The 16,946-nt window shown below is 40.5% G+C and overlaps 2 protein-coding genes across 5 annotated transcripts in view; both read right to left on the reverse strand.

The window, feature by feature from the left end:
* Positions 1–536: 536 nt before the first annotated feature.
* The window catches only part of LOC134211989 (uncharacterized), a 90,174-nt gene continuing 73,764 nt past the window's right edge, over positions 537–16,946 (reverse strand). The window contains exons 1-4 of one of the 4 annotated variants that reach the window (XR_009979175.1): positions 6,643–7,104; positions 6,315–6,570; positions 1,121–1,467; positions 537–1,055 (exon numbers count right to left, since the gene is read on the reverse strand). Coding sequence is in view for 2 of the 4 variants with exons in the window: in XM_062689437.1 (XP_062545421.1) it covers positions 1,165–1,255; positions 1,317–1,467; positions 6,643–6,715 (315 nt within the window). In the remaining 2 variants the exon portion in view is untranslated. Of the gene's footprint in view, positions 1,468–6,314; positions 6,571–6,642; positions 7,105–16,946 lie in introns of those variants that run through there. The other 3 variants (XM_062689437.1, XR_009979174.1, XM_062689438.1) reach the window with 3 other exon arrangements.
* Positions 11,460–14,143, reverse strand: LOC134211988 (uncharacterized). Its single transcript, XM_062689436.1, has 4 exons — positions 13,923–14,143; positions 13,772–13,865; positions 12,664–12,748; positions 11,460–12,168 (listed from the first exon to the last, which is right to left on the reverse strand). The coding sequence occupies exons 1-4, from the start codon at positions 13,954–13,956 to the stop codon at positions 11,779–11,781; spliced, it is 603 nt and encodes a 200-aa protein (XP_062545420.1). The 5' UTR covers positions 13,957–14,143; the 3' UTR covers positions 11,460–11,778.

Below are 16,946 nucleotides of genomic sequence, written 5' to 3' on the forward strand. Positions count from 1 at the left end.
GAACGGGTCATTATCGCCGGCCTGTCTGGCCAGAAGTTTGCCCGTTCGTTTGCTCGATCGGACCGTTCATAATTTTCCCGAATCGCACCGGAGTGCAAGTAATATTCCGCAAGGCAGCGTTCTGCACTAATCTTCCACATAGGGACGCCATTTGTGATGGTATTTATGACTGGGAGTCCGGTCCGGAGCTTGAACGTAGCGAGGCTTCGAAAAAGTAGCCGTCTTTGGTAACCGTCAAACAGAAAGAAGCAGAACTTTTTATCTGTTGTTGATATTTACATCGAAACGGATTATGTTAAAAACTAATGAGAATAAATTTAAAAAACCTCTTCATTCGTGCGGTGCTTAATCTTTGAAACTAATAAATATGGTTTCCAAGTTCGATGATTAATATTGATAGCCGAAAAATCAAATTGAGAAATAAATTTCAGTTAAGCAAAGCAATGCATAAAATATACCCTCTGAGAAATCTGAGTCCGACAGAAGCTTGACATCAAAGCCCCGATCAGTGAGACAGAGCCTGATCTGAGAGTGAGCAGAGCAAGAGGATCCGCCTTACATCTCGCGATTCTGCACCGTTTGCGTCGAGCCCGTCTGACTTCGAACATGCGAAATGGCTTTGACGTCTCAGCCTGATATGGGTCCGATGTCCTGCTACGGAACGTCAAGCCACATCGAGCTCCTGATTTGGGGTTCTTCTTCTTGGTTTTATTTCTTTTTCACCAACAGAGCTTGCTGACGTCTAATCATCTTTCTCTTTCAAGCGCATAGAAAAAATAGGATTTCCTATGCGCTTGAAAGAGAAAGGTGATAAGAGGCCAGCCAGCCCTCATAGAGTTGTTGTTTACATTTAAATTATCCCATCGATGTTTATTTTTATTATATTTCAATAATTAAACTAAAGATTTATATAAATAATGGCGGATTTATCCGAGTGGTGGTGGTGCTCGTCGGTGCTCGTAGTCTGGGATCTACCGGGAACAGCAAGCGGAAAACTTGAAACGTCCCAAAATAGCCGGAAGAGAATGTTTTTCCGAGAATCCGTGATGAAGGCACTGTAAAGAGAGTAAACTACATAAATTGAAAATTGCGAAGGACGAAGGTTATAAAGCATACTAACCAGCTTAGCAGTCGGCTGCTATGTACCCGGAGGCATTTGCCGCATTAAAGGTTGGAACAGGTGCTCGACGTCTGGATCTCCCGAGAACACCAAACGGAAACCTTAAAGAGCTTAAAACATTCCGTGACGAGGGCGCTGTAAAAAAGAAACAAAATTGAAATTTGCAAAGGACAAATCTTGTATGAAGGATACTAACCAGTTTAGCAGTCGGCCGCTATGTACCCGGGAAAAATTACCGCAGTTTGGTACAGGTTTACTGCCGATTCGGGAGAGAAGCCAAGGTTTTCGATCCAAGACCGAGGCGAGAAGAACGTGACGCAGCACATCCATGGACCAGTAGAGAATTACTATTACACAGCGAAAATTAAAATTTGATATGATTAATTATAAGATTAATTATAAATAAATCTATCTATATAAGAATGAGTTTACATTTCCTTTGAGGCAATCCCTTCGAGAATTTTTCCGAGAAATAGGGAGAATGACGGCTTTGGCGGGTTTTGCTCTATTATTGTCAGGGGGGTTTTTTATGACTGATTATGCTCAAATTTGGCCTAAACATTCTTTGCATATCAAATTTGGTCGACAAAAACCCCCCTGCCAATAATAGAACAAAACCTGCCAAAGCCGTCTTTTCCCCTACTTTAGGAATTTCACCGACAAATCTTTGGACACTTCTTTGACAATTTCTCCAGGAATTCCTTCGGCAATTACTCCAATAATTCTTCCGGGAATTGCAGCAGGAAATCCTCCGTGAATTCCCCCAAGTTTCGACCGGGTATTCCACCAGGAATTCCCTCGGGAATTACCTTAGGAATTGCTCCGTGAAATCCTCCAGGAATTACTCCGTGAATTTCTACGGGAATTTCTCTAGTAATTCCTCAAAGAATGCCTCAGGAAATTCCTCGAAAAAACCCTCTGGGAATTTCTCCAGGAATTCATCCGGGAATTTCTCCAGGACTTCCCCCAAGATTCCATTGGGAAACTCTCCAGGAATTCCTTTAGAAATTCATCCGAGAATTCCGGGAATTTCTTCACGAATTCCTCTCTAAGGCTTCCTCCAGGAGCTTCTCCGGGAATTCCTCGGGGAATTCATCCGGGAATTCCACCACGAATTTATCTGGGAATTCCTCTGTAAATTTCTCCAGGACTTCTTCCGAAAAATCCTCCAGGAATTTCTCCGGGAATTCTTCCATGAATTCCTCCGGGAATTCGTCCAGGGATTCCTCTGGGAATGCCTCCAGGAATTCTTAAATCGCTTCGGGAATTCTATTGCTTCGGGAATTCTTCTAGGAATTCCTCCGCGAATTCTTCCAGGAATTCCTCCGGGAATTCTTCCAAGAATTTCTACGGGAATTCCTCTAAAATTTCTCCAGGAAATCCTCCGAAAATTACTCCAGGAGTTTCTCCGTGAATTTCTCCGAGAATTCCTCCCGGAATTTCTCAGGGAATTCCTTTGTAAATTCCTCCAGGAGTTCCTTTGTAAATTCACTTGAGGCGCATCCCGGAAGAATTCACGAAGCAAGTCCCCGGGGAATTGCAGAATCAATTTCACAAGAATTCTCGTAGGTATTCCAGATGGATTACCCAAACTACCCCACATGAATTTTCTAGTTTTCCCGGAGGAATTCTCGAAGAAACTTTCTTGGAGGGATTCCCGAAAGAATTTTCGGAGAAATTCTCGAAGGTAGGAGGGATGCTGGAGGATTTCCCGAAAAAATTTCATGAAGAAATTCCGAAGGATTTCCCGGAGGAATTTTCGATGCAATTCTTAAGGAAATTGCGGAAGAATTCCCGATGGAATTTTCGGAGAAATTCTCGAAATTAGACTAGGAGGAATTCCTGGGGAAATTCTCGAAGAATTTTTTTTGAAGAAATCCCGAAGGATTTCCCGGAGGAATTCCTGAAGCAATTCTCAGAGAAATCAAGAACTTCCTAGCTATCCCGAAGGATTTTCCGAAATAATTTCCGGAGGAAATCTTGACGGAATTTCCGAAGGGTATTATTGAACTTAATATTTCTTTTAAAAACACTATAACAAAAAGTTTAAAAAATTCGTGATTCGATTTACTTTTTCTCAATTTTGCACTCATCCTGAATGTATAACGCATATTAATTACCATGTAATTTTTCTTTCAATTAATTAGCGACGTCAATCGCCTAGACGCATGTGCTATGGAGTGTGAGTTCGATTCCCGCTCCGGCAAGGAGGAAACTTTTCGTGATCGAAAAATTCTGCACTGGTCCACTGGGTATTATGTGTCCTGTCCGTTGTATCATGTCAATTCCCGGAGGAGTTCCCGAAAAAAATCGAGGAGAGATTCCCGAAGAACTTCCGAAGGAATTCCTGGAAGAATACCCGAAGCCATTCCCGAAGGACTTCGCCAAGGAATTCCAGTAGTAAAATCTGAAGGAATTCTCGAATTAATTTTAGAAGAATTCTCGCAGTAATTATCAGAGGAATTCCCGGAAAAATTTCTTGAGCAATTCCTGATGGACTTCCCGAAGGAATTCTCGGAAGACTTTCTGTAGGAAATTTGAAGGAAATTCCCGGAGAACTTATAGAACTACCAGAATTCCCAAAGGAATTCCTGGAGGATATCGCAAAGGAAATCTCGGAGGACATCCCAAAAGAAAGTCCCGGAGGACATCCCAAAGGAATTGTTTGAGAACTTCCCGAAGGAATTCTTAGAGGACTTCCCGAAGAAATTCCCGAAGAAGTTTCCGAAGGAACTCTACCATTCATTTTAGAAGGATTCTCGCAGGAATTATCGTAGGAATTCCCGAAGCAGGAAAAAATCAGAAGCAATTCCCGGAGGACTTCCCGAAGAAATTCTTGGATTGTTTCCTGAAGGAATTCTTGGAGGATTTCCTGAAGGCACTCCCGGAGGAATTCTTGAAGAACTTCCCGAAGGAATTTATGGACGACTTCCCGAATTCCCGGAGGACTTCCCGAAGGAATACTTGGAGGATTTCCCGAAAGAATTCTTTGAAGACTTCCGAAGGGATTTCTGAAGGCAGTCCCGGAGGATTTCCTGAAGGCATTCCCGGAGGAATCCTTGAAAAACTTCCCGAAGGAATTCTTGGATGACTCGGAGGACTTTCCGAAGGAATTCTTGAAGAACTTCCCGAAAGAATTCTTGAAGGAGTTTCCGGAAAAAATTCAGAAGCAATTCCCGGAGGACTTCCCGAAGGAGTTCTTGGATTGTTTCCTGAAAGGAATTCTTGCAGGATTTCCCGAAGGCATTCCCGGAAAAAAATCTTGAAGAACTTCCCGAAGGAATTCATGGATGACTTCCCGAATTCCCGGAGGACATCCCGAAGGAATTCTTGGAGAACTTCCCGAAGGAATTCTCGGAAGACTTCTCTAATTCCCGGAGGACATCCCGAAAGAATTCTTGGAGGACTTCCCAAAGGAATTCTTGAAGAACTTCCTGAAGAATTCTTGGAGGAATTTCCGGAAAAAATTCAGAAGCAATTCCCGGAGGAATTTCCGGATGAATTCTTGGAGGATTTCCCGAAGGAGCTCTTGGAAGACTTCCGAAGGAATTTCTGAAGGCATTCACGGAGGATTTCCCGAAGGCATTCCCAGAGGAATTCTTGAAGAACTTGCTGAAGGAATTCTTGGATGACTCGAAGGAATTCCCGAAGAAAATTCTTGAAGAACTTTCCCAAAGAATTCTTGGAGGAATTCCCGTAAAAAAATTCAGAAGCAATTCTTGGAGGACTTCCCGAAGGAATTCTTGGAAGACTTCCGAAGGAATTTCTGAAGGCATTCCCGGAGGAATTCTTGTAGAACTTCGTGAAGGAATTCTTGGATGACTCGAAAGACTTCCCGAAGGAATTCTTGAAGAACTTCCCGAAAGAATTCTTGTAGGAATTCCCGGAAAAAATTCAGAAGCAATTCTCGGAGGACTTTCGAAGGAATTCCTAAAGGACTTCCCGGAGGAATTTCCGGAGGATTTTTCAAGGGAACTCTAGGATTTATTTTAGAAGAATTCTCACAGGAATTTTCGTAGGAATTCCCGAGAAAAAAATCAGAAGCAATTGCCGGAGCAGTTCTTGAAGAACTTCTCGAAAGAATTCTTGTAGATCTTTCCGAAGGAATTTTTGGAGGACTTCCAGAAGGAATGACCGGAGGACTTTCCGAAGGAATTCTCGAATTATTTTTAGAAAAATTCCCACAGGAATTATCGTAGGAATTCCCGGAAAAAAATCTTGAGCAATTCCTGATGGACTTCCCGAAAGAATTCTCGGAAGACTTTCTGAAGGAAATTTTGAAGGACTTCCCGGAGGACTTCCTTATAGAACTTCCAGAATTCCCGAAGGAACTCCCGGAGGACATCCCAAAGGAAATCTCGGAGGACATCCCAAAGAAATTGCTGGAGAACTTCAGCAGTTTTTCAGCAACTACTGAATAACCAGTTGTCCTGCAGGATTTCTCCATATATTCCTTTTCCATCGCTATAGCTACTATAGTAGCCTTGGTCCACTCTCGTTTTCCCCAAGGAGGGCTACGAGGCCGTTGTTGATTTTTCCCTTTGAGACTCATCATTGAGAGTAGCTATCTAGCGATGACGGCTAGGGTTTGCTTTACGAGAAGTTACATTGATTCATTGTTGCAGGAAAGCCACGTATATATGAGGTCACTGAGCCTCCGACGGAGCCGACGAATTTGTCCGCCGGGCGAGTTTACGGATACTGCAAATGAGAACATAATTCATATTAAATGCTTACTATTACTTTTCTCAGTTTGCCTTTATTGGTATATTGTTGTAAAGTTCCCAATCACAAATGCTTACCTTTCTTAGATCGGATTGTTGAGCAGGACGAGCGCCAGCAACATAGGATGGTAGAAGAATTTGATGATCGAAACGTCCTCAGAAAGACTCTTTCGTCGGCGTGGCTGGCTAGGTTCTAGTAATCATATGAAGTTACTTTTGTCCAGCAATCATAATTATATTTGGCGTTTCGGCAAGGAACTTATCTTGACTACACTGCCGTGAATCGCATATTTGTCCCATATTAATAGGAATCCCAGCAAAGATGGGACAGATATGCGATTCACGGCAGTACACTTTTGCAAAATGCCACCACTGGATCTACTACTTTGATGTAGATTTCAGAGTACATTTTTCGCAGATCATGCATGCTGCAATCCAGATATAGTTCGCTAGTTCCAAGAATGACGTACTCGCCGCCGCCGCACCCATCCAATATTTTTGGCAGCTCCGAAAGATTGACCGGTTCAACCGCAATTTCGATGATATTCTGAGCATTGAATTTTAGCGGCATAAACACATCCTCGTTCATGTTGACGTCCATAACGCTTGATTCCTTCGATTTAGTTTCCCGCCGGAGTGCGATTCAATTCAACTTTGTATCGTGCTTCATAGATTTTTAGATGGCCTACTTGCAAGGTACGGTCTTCTTCGTCAATTATATATATCCTAGGAAATAGGAAAAGGATTGTTAGAAAACCGTGAGCGGTTTACAGCAGATCGCTTACGGCGGCAGCTTACCTTTGCGGAAATTTCCTCCACTGTCCGCGGTGACAGCACCAGCTTTGCGTGCAGAAAACTTTTTCCAGATCATAGAAAATTAGTCACCAGATGGATGGAACCTTGCCATAGGATTTTGTCAGTATGTACATCGTCATCAATTCAACGCTGAGGGCGCTGTATGGCATTCCCGCACGGTCGGAACACCGCAAATGGCAGCAATACCAAGCACATCAGAATCAGTTCCTTCGAGATGATCTCCGACCAGTAATACTTTACGTAGAACCCTCCGTCGCATTTGATCAGGTGCGCTTCTCCGTTCGCCCCTTCACGTATTCCACAAATATCGCAATGCTTCTCGGATCGAATCATCGTTTGCCCCATAAAACGGATTTTGGGAATCCGGATGAAACTCGTAGTAATTTCTTTTATTTTCACGACGCAACGAGACGGACGAGACTTTTCGCGACGCTCCTGAACATTGCTTTGCTTCGGAAAAAAAACATTCGAAATGTCAAAATAAAATACGTTAAATGAGCCAGAGCGAGATGAAAGAATTCGAAATATTTCGAGATAAAAATGTTGCTTTGTTCTTTTTCACTCCTACAGTGTAAATAGAAACGACAAACTGAATTTTCGATAAAAAGAAGAAGTTTCTTTTCGCCGCGGCTTGATTCATCGAGGGCGACGCTGAGAGGGTAGCTTAACTTATAAGCGCTCAAATGATTAAAAGTCAAAAAAGCTCAAAAAGGTATGAATAATAAACTAACAAGCTTTTTCAATTTTATCCGTGTACATTTCAATTTGAATCCAGTACCTATTGTCTGATTTTGTCAAAATTGCACGCGGCGAACCCTTCAGGAAAGGTACCGCCGCGCTTTCTGCACCCCGTTTACTTGTTTCTTATGGGTGAATAGCATTGCGGTGTATCGTTTGGCGCGGCCGTACCTTTGGGCCCATTCACAAATTACATAACGCTTTTGGGGGTGGGAGGGTGTCTGTCCGAGCGTTACGGCCCATACAAAATTCAGAACCATTCCATACAAAAAATGTTACGAGAGGGTGGGTGGGGGTTAAAAATGGTCAATTTTAGCGTTATGTAATTTGTGAATGAACCCTTTCGGCAGTGATTCGCCGCGTGAAGTTTTGTGCAAGTACCCATTTGGGAACATTACAAACGCCGCGCAGTGTATCACATCCAAAGAATCTGACAATATATATATTTAAAATTAATTAATTAATTTCCATTTCGTTAATTATTATCAGTTTATTTAATTCAACTTCCAATGATATGAATATGCCATCATTCTGACCACCCCGTCCATCCTCACAGCCGCCGCAAACACCGTGGTTCTGTTATGCCGACATCACCACCAAAAAGCAAAATAATTGTGCTGGTGGTGTAGGTCCGCCTCCGTTAAGGTTGTTATGCATGTCCCTACGTCCATTTTCATCGTTGTTCCAGTGGTGACGGCTTCCGTCATTCGATGATACGCGCCGCAGGTCAAAACTTTCGCTAAAGCTCAGTAGGTTCAGCGCTCAGCTTCCGGCTTCCGTCATTCGATGAATATCAGATCGGGCTCGATACGCGCCGCGGGTCAAAACTTTCGCAAAAGCTCAGTAAGTTCAGCGTTCAACTTACTGATCCAGTCGTCCGGTCGCCCTGGTTGCGATACAGAAGGTGTAGTAATCTTTCAATAAAGAAAAAGAAGAATATTACATAAGCAACAAGACAACAAAAAGCAAAATAATTCCGACAGTTATAAATGATTGAATGAAAAATGTATGAAAATTGTGAACTCACCGGTTAAAACACATTTCCATTAATGGCCTCCGTTGGTGGATTCCTATTGTCTCCTTTTTGTCCTTTCTGCGATTCTGATTTGTTTGGTTGGTTGATGCTGGAACTCTCGATGGAAATGCACCGCTCAGGATCATCATCGTCGCAGGGAGTGTGCATCAATAAATAGTTTCGGCACGGTGTGGATGATCAATTTTCCATCGTTGTCAAAGTACGTGCTTGTGGTGTTTCATTTTCAAATCCCGATTGCGCAGCAGGATGTATTTCTTCCGGTAGACAATCTCGCCAGTTGTGGTGAAACTGGCCGATTCACTATTGTTGACCAGGTCAGAAAAAGCACAACAAGTTATCTATCTAGCACAACAAGAACACCAAGACTCCTTTAGTGTCCCTTTAGAGGTTTTGTATCAGGTTGTTTGGGCATTGGGTCGTCGTCGCCGGCTTTGTTCCAATTGGAGAATTAAACCAAAATTGCACTTAAATCTGACACTTCGAAAATTTTTCCCTCCAAAAATCAACGAGCTGTCAAAATTAATTTTTCGAGGTCCAATTCAATTCAAATAACGTTTCAGATATCAAGCTTTTGTAGGAACAAGAGCGTAAATCACAAGAGATCTCTCTTTAAATACACAAGATTTATTTATGCTTTAGACTACGTTCAAAAGATATTTTAGTTACCAGATAAAGATTGTCGGCCTCGTCGCTGTCCGGAGCATCTTTTGCTGGCAATGATAAGGGATCTAAATGTCTAAAGACTATTATTTACATTACGATAAAAATTCTATTTGTAACCTACGCCCTTATTCTGGGAAAGGTGTGACATATTGACTTGTTTGTTTTCGTTGAACAGTTGAACGCTTTTGAAGTTAATTCTACTTTTTTTTCGTGATTAATTCAACGTTTTCTGTTTATTGAGTGAACAATAATTATAACATATAACAATGTTTCTGATTGTTGTTCTGTTAGCTGTATATTTTTACATGTACAAACTTCGTGAGGATAGCTCCGGATCGTTAAAAGTTTCATTGTTTTCATCGAACGAGGTAATGTAATTTAAAATTAGGCATTTGTATTTATACCATTTGTTTTTTCTATTGATGCACATAATTCATAATCGAAATATATTCAATTTCAGGAATCCGGAATGTGCAAATATGCCATGAACACCCCATCATCCTTGATGAAAAAAATCCTGAAACATGATTCGAATGCCGTTAAAGAAAATCTTCGTGTATCCGTCTGCGTCTTTCGAAAAATAATAAGCCTAATGCCTTACAAGCGCTCCGGTTGGGAGAGGGAAGTTGAGCTGTCAGTGTTCCTATACTGGGTGGCATCTGGAACAAGTTACCGGGTAACCGGAGTAAGTTTCGATATTCCTCGGACTACCGTCAAACGAATTTGCACGAAAATGCTAACGTTTGTCATCGATGTCCTTATGATGCAAGTCATCAAGTACCCATTAGATGGAGAATAATTGGGTGAGATAGGCGCAGGATTCTGCGCTCGAGCTAAAACAGGGATATTCGAGAGAGCTGTAGGTGCGATTGATGGAACTCACATCCGGATCAAATGTCCTCCTGCTTTACATGACCAGTACATAAACCGTAAACTAGACTATTCCATCCAATGTCAGTCGGTATGTGATAGCAAACAAAAATTTGTAGACGTTTGTGTGGGTTATCCGGGTTCAGTACACGACACCAGAGTTTTATACAATAGTCCGTTATATTACCGACGATTGTACCCCCCTCCAGGATACTATTTACTCGGCGACAGCGGATATCCGTGCAGTGTTACTCCAATTTCCATCATAACACCGTTTAAAGAAACTGAACGACGACGGTTAACATCAATGCAGAAAAAATTCAATAATCTTCACAGCAAAGCCAGGACTGTCGTAGAATGTGCTTTCGGGCAGATGAAGGCGAGGTGGAGAGCGATTTTCAGAAAGGATTTGGAACTACGAATCGACAATTGTGTGAAAGTTATTGTAGCGTGCTGCGTGCTCCATAACATCTGCATAGATGCGAATGATATTATGGAGGCCGAAACAATTCTCGATGAGCAGATAGACGATATGAACGTACGACAGGAAGGTGAATTCCAACCAGTGAGGGATACGGGGGAAGGCATTGCTTTTCGGCAGCAACTCCTAGATCAGCTTTAAATGTTTTACTAAAATCTGATAAGTCTTTAAGCTTTGTGGTTTGATATTTTTGTAAGAATAAATGAATGATTAGAGCTTGTAAGGATCCTATATTGGCTTTGTTTGTTATACTGAATATCACTTTAAAAATTGGACTTGTTGAATGAACAAGAATGATGACGGCTGGTTGAATAACCCAAAGTTGGTAAAGATATAAGCAGAGCATAATAACAGTCCAGCCGTGGGTGCTCATTAAACCTAATAGAATGCTAAAGAATACTAAGTTGAAAAGCAGGCCAAGTTGCAGTGGGCATGTAGAGCCATTGAAGAAGAAAACCATCGTATGTTTCCATCCATCCATAAAGTACGTCATGCGTTCGGGGAGAGTAGAGTAACCATCCTTGCAGCATATTTGAAGGCAAAAGCGTGAATAGACAGTGGAATTGAATCTCACTAATTTTAGAGAGACGTACTGTCTATCTTCCTCTAAAATGATGAATCCATTAACAACTTTATGTACACGTAGCCAAGTTCATAAGGTAAGAGGACAGCTAGCTCTCTCCTTCCTTTAGCATAAAAATCGACTAAAACGAAAATAGTTTTTTTTTGTGGTTTTGAAAATCTTCGCATAAAAACGAACCGTGTAGTAATAACGCATAAAAGAAATTCCAGTGTAATTCTTACGTAAAAAGCGCCCATGGAACGAAAAATTGATGAGCTCTTGCTTGCGGTAGTTCGAAAAAAGGGGGGGGGGGGTGGATTGATCGATGAATTTTCTAATTACTATGTCTTTGAAAGAGGAATCGCAACATTTAAAATTAAAAAAGTTTTATTAAGATCTAAAAACATAACATCTTATTTAAATAAATTATTCATAACGAATCATGAAGGAATATAACATTGAGTTTTGATTGAAACGAAACGGATAACAGAAAACGAAATCGTAACCAATATGCATAACAGGACATACGATTTGGTTAAAACTCTGGTTCTGAGTCGGAGGAACTTGAGTCCATGTTTGGCAACTCGATGTTTTGAGCTCCGGCGATAGACTTCAGTAGCGTAATACTAATGACACACTGGTGGTACAAGTACCATGGTACAAGAATCTTGAAATGAGTACCATACCAATTATTGTCTTTATTAAAGATAGTCTTGGAATAATTTTCTTGTTCTCTTGTACCATGGTACAAGTACCACAGGTGTGTCCTTAGTATAAAGAACTTTCTCCCTTCCTTTTTTTTCTCTTCGACTCTTCGACAAAAAATTCAAACATGTCCTGCTGTGTATATCGGTTTCGCTTCCGTTTCCTGTTGGATTGTTCAGCCATACTTTCTGGACTCTGCGTTGCTGTCTCAGGACTTGAAACATTGGATCCATCTGGATTAACATTGGACGGCCCCGCCACATGTAACTCGTCATCATTGGGGAAATTGTTATTGGAATTCTCCACTACAATTCCACAGCTGTTGATAACAATCGGAGGATTGATGGTGTGTTGTGATGACATGAATTCGTGGAGTAGATCGAAATATTCCCAATCGCCTGGTGTTGTCTCACCATTCTCCGTGGCACCTCCAGTGGGCGGGGTGATAAGTAGCTGAAATTAAACAAAACATTCGTTTCTCTGTTTGTATGTTCACCCATATTCTTGTTTACGTACGAACGCGCTTTCGAACGAAAGTTGAAGCGCATTCTCGTTTACGCCAGCAAAATCAAATGAAGAAACGGTTCGAACGAATCGCATTCGTTCGAAAGTATCGTTCGTTCGTGAACAAGAATAAGGGCCGATGTCCACGTAGCGGTTTTTCTACGCTGCGTGCACGCCGCGTTCACGCAAGGTACCCAGCATCAAATGGAGCAAGAGCCCATTCAAAATTACATAACGCATTGGGAGGGGTGGGGCGGGTTGGGGGGGGGGTTGAAAATGGTCAATTTTAGCGTTATGTAATTTGTGAATGAACCCCAATGCACACGTAAACGTGTGCACGACTACATTTGATGCTGGGTACCTTGCGTAGACGCGGCGTGCACGTAGCTTGAAAAAACGCTACGTGGGCATCGGCCCTAAGGGTGATTATAATTTTCATAATACCTTGTACTTCCTGGTCAAGTTAGCCCATTTTATTTTAAGCTGCTCCACTGTAAATTCGAACAGTCCCGTATGGTCTTGTATAGTCCTGTAAATAGAATTAATATTTGAATGAAACTAAGAGCTATAAATAGTAGACATGGAATTTCAAACAGATTTTAACCGTTTTCACCGATAGCAGTCTGGTACTAATTTCGACCCGAAGGAAATATAGCATCAACAACTAGAGCAGTAATACTTGGAGCTATCAAAACAAATGTCCTGGACATCAAAAGATTTCTGAAGGAATGTAAGGCTCGATGCCCACATAGCGTCTTTTAAACTCGCGCGCACACGGAGTTAAAAAGATACAGGTGTGTATCGAAAAAAAGCGTTAACGCAGCGTCACCGCGCCGATGCACACTTGCGTTATTTTAACGCTGTGTGCACGCTGCGTTGAAAAGACGCTACGTGAGCATCGAGCCTAAGGAGGAACTTCAGAAGAAATTTTAAGCAAGTGGGGGGCCCCCACTCCCCGTGAAAGTACTTTGTGGATGGCTCACCCATCGCTACTAGATCACATATCCGAGGGAAGGGAGTTGAATATACTATGGTGCTGTTCAATGAGAGCTTGAAGCAGCTCGAAGTTTCTCCCTGTCCTACTCATGGCCATTTGTTGACAAAAAAGAACGAGCAGGACGGGAACAACTTCGAGCTACTTCGAGCTGCTCATTGGACAGCACTTATATATAAAAATTTCCTGATTACATTTCCGAGAGTTTCATAGTAAAGCTAGAGGTATGTATTAGGAAAATAAGAAATGGAGCCATTGATTCCAATGAGTAGATCAGTTATATTTTCGCAGAAATTCTAATAGATTTTCCGAGAAAAGAGCGAAAAACACAAATTCTAAGGAAACCACCCTGTCCCGGAAAATATTTGTAGTGTAGTTGGCCTAAAACATTTTTTTAAGACTGCATCAGAACAAAAACGGTGACATATCTTCCAAAAATCCGAGGCTGAAGGATAGTGTAATGAAAACGAAAATCAGGTAAATAAAGCAGTGAAAACGGTTTTGTAACCCAGTGTGTTGTAAAATCTTGTAAGAACATTTCACTAAATGCGTATTTACCTCCAGGCCGCTTTTTTATCGAAAAATTTCCTGGTGAAAAGGTTATTGAAATGCACACGAGCTGCAATCAGTTCCTTCACTTGTTCTGTGGTCACTGCAAAGAAATGCATTTCCGCCATAAGAAATGAAAATGTATTGGAATTCTACTTACTTTTCTTGGATTTGGTTTTCTGTTCCAGATTCATTGCAGGTCCAATTTGTTTGATGTATCCCGGAGATAAATGATTTGTAATCTTTGAAACCTTACTTCAACTTTAGGAAAATTAGAATAAAATTACGAAAATTGTTGATGCAAGAACGCGCGAAACAGAAAACGTTTGTGAAAACCAGCAGCCGGCTGATGGATAACGACAACGACGCAAATAACACGGAGCAAGACGCTGTCAAATTGCGGAAAATTTTTTAGCTGTCAAAAATAAGTCTCCTCTGCAGCAGACTTATTTTTGACAGTTCGAAAATAGAGGGGAAAAAATTTTCGAAGTGTCAGTTTTAAGTGAAATTTTGGTTTAATTCTCCAATTGGAACAAAGCCTTACCGCGATTGGCGAAGGATCTCAGCAAGTCGTTTTTTCCAGGTCGAAATGTCCTCAATCCGTGTGCTCCTGTGGTTACGCATTTTGCGGATCACGATTCTTTCCCATCGGGGCTTGAGATGGGTCTTTATGGCATATGCCTCTCCCTTCTTTTCACAAAGAAAAACGGGAAACTTTTGCTGATTTCTGGTTCTGGTAAATATTTTCTTTTTAAATTTCGCTTCTGACAGTTCATCGTGGGCTGCCAGTTACATTGTTTTCTGTTGTCAGAGTTGCCAGAAATATGAAATATGAAAGTTGGTTTGATTATTTCTAGACAAACATTTCAAATGGTCCTATCTAACAATCACCATGATTGGAGAAATATCAGATGAAATATTTGGCAAAAGAAAATAAATCTCAATTAAAATATCAACTTCGTACAATAATTTTTAAATCGTTATCAGACAAAATAATAGTGGTAGAATTGATTCACAGTAATTGTTTTCCAGTTCTGGTCGTTTTTCTTGGATTCTAAGACATTTTTGTTACTTTGGACCTTTTGCATTTGAACAATCAGTTGGGACCTGTTACATTGGACATTATTCACAAACTAAATTCACTTTGGACCTTGAATGAAATTAACTCGTTATTCGTTAAAGGAGGCTAGATTTTGGTGGATATTACAGAAGATCAAGCATAATTAAGCGAATATTCATATTCTTCAACATCAACACTTTTTTAAGTAAAGGTTGGTATCGTGTTCAAAAGAAATTTCTTTTTCTATCTCAATCACATGTTAAATTCCGTTCACTGAATCAGAAAAGTAAAGAATCGAAACAAAATTCTTATAGCAGTATCCACATGGAAAGAACCAAAAACAAAATTGGCATTTGTAAGGTTCCCACGCAAAGTAATGGGAGCTGTCACTTTACTTTCGGAAAAAATATTCTGCTCGATTATTCCGTAAGTAAAAGTGACAATTTGCTCCATGCAGATCAGTTGTCAAAATTCCTCTTGGTAATATTGAACAAAATTCCGTGACCTCTCTACTTTTTAAGTCGATACTGGCCTTAAGATTGAGCAAGTAAATTATGCAATCTTTTAACATGTACGTGACTTAACTTGTTCCATATATATACATACGTTCAATTCGCATTTAAGCCAAATGACTTATTCGATTTACTTGCTTAATCTAAATTTAGCATATAAGTTTACTGTCGTTCTACGCATAACTGTCCCATGTTAAGTTTGATCAAAAAACATCAAACTTGCGTCAATTTGTCCCACTAATTTCAGAATCATTCGGCTCTAAACATTTTACCAATATGTTTGGTATGTAATGAGCGTTGACTGCACTTTCCAGAACACAAAATGGATCACTACTTATGTAAATGTTTTTCAGTCTCCATTATCATCAAAAACCTACTTCATTTTTTCAGTGGGACAAATCGACTCGAGTTTGATTTTATTTTCATCAAAGATAACTTGGGACAATTATGCGTAGAAGGGAAGTTCAGATTATGCAAGTAAACTAATTGATTTGAAATTGAGTTCTCTAACGCCAGAATCACAGACACCATACTTTACGGTAATTTCAGCTGGTCGCATTATAGAAAGTGATTGATTCAGTCTATACGTAATAACCTATAGTAAGTAAGTTAAGTAAGTTAAGTCCAGTAAGTTAACGTTATTATTTCGCGAAAGCGTATCTCTAAAAGAGCAACTGACGACTGTATTGCTGTCCATGGGTGTGAAGCAAGACATGTCCGGTGGACATGTGGCTAAGATTCAAAAATAAAGCTATTGCTACGAAATAAACAGAATTGAAACAGCAGAATTGAAACAGCTATTAAAGCGTCAAAATGTAACCGAGTACGGAAGAAATATTTTTGTATAATTTCATCCCAGTTAATGCACTCATATGTAATAGGATTCATGGCATAATGATTCATAAGGGAGTCTTTCGTAAGCAAAATGATACTATCCAGCTATATATTTATAGACTATTGCGAATTGGTGCCAATTTATAGAAAATATACTCCAACGTTAAATACCGGATCATCAGCACATAATGTGAGACCACACACATATTCTCCCTACCAATAAGATTGATTGCAGCTTTTAAGTATTATGTATTTGAAACTGGGTGCTGCGGATAGAGCCGCTTTTCTGCGCTCAAGCGAGTAGTGGGATATTTTGAATTCACTCCCATAAACAAAATTATTTTGCAGTTACTTGGCTGTCAAACATTTCCCGCTCTTCGAATTTCTCTTTCCACGCTGCATGAGGACGCACAAATGCGCTAGACTCTACATGACTTAACGATTGTTTACATACATTCATGCTCCAATCAGCTGCTGAATCTCAAGAAATTTCTTAACGAGTGCTTTTTAGTTGCATTCCTACTAATTTTCCACTCGAAATATAATGTGAGAATATTTGTCACAAAGAATACAAAACTCAAACAAAGTTTATTTTTATTTTTTCTCCAAAAAATAACAATACTTCTCAATATTAAATCAGAAACGAACATAACCACAATCTTCAATGTTTGGCTCCGGCACAATAGAAATTTTTGGCTTCAGTTTGACAACCAAATCGATTCTATCCGCAGCACCCACACGGATAAAATTGAAAAAGCTTGTTAGTTTATTATTCATA

Source organism: Armigeres subalbatus, chromosome 2 (assembly GCF_024139115.2).
Source record: "Armigeres subalbatus isolate Guangzhou_Male chromosome 2, GZ_Asu_2, whole genome shotgun sequence".
Lineage (NCBI taxonomy): Eukaryota > Metazoa > Arthropoda > Insecta > Diptera > Culicidae > Armigeres > Armigeres subalbatus.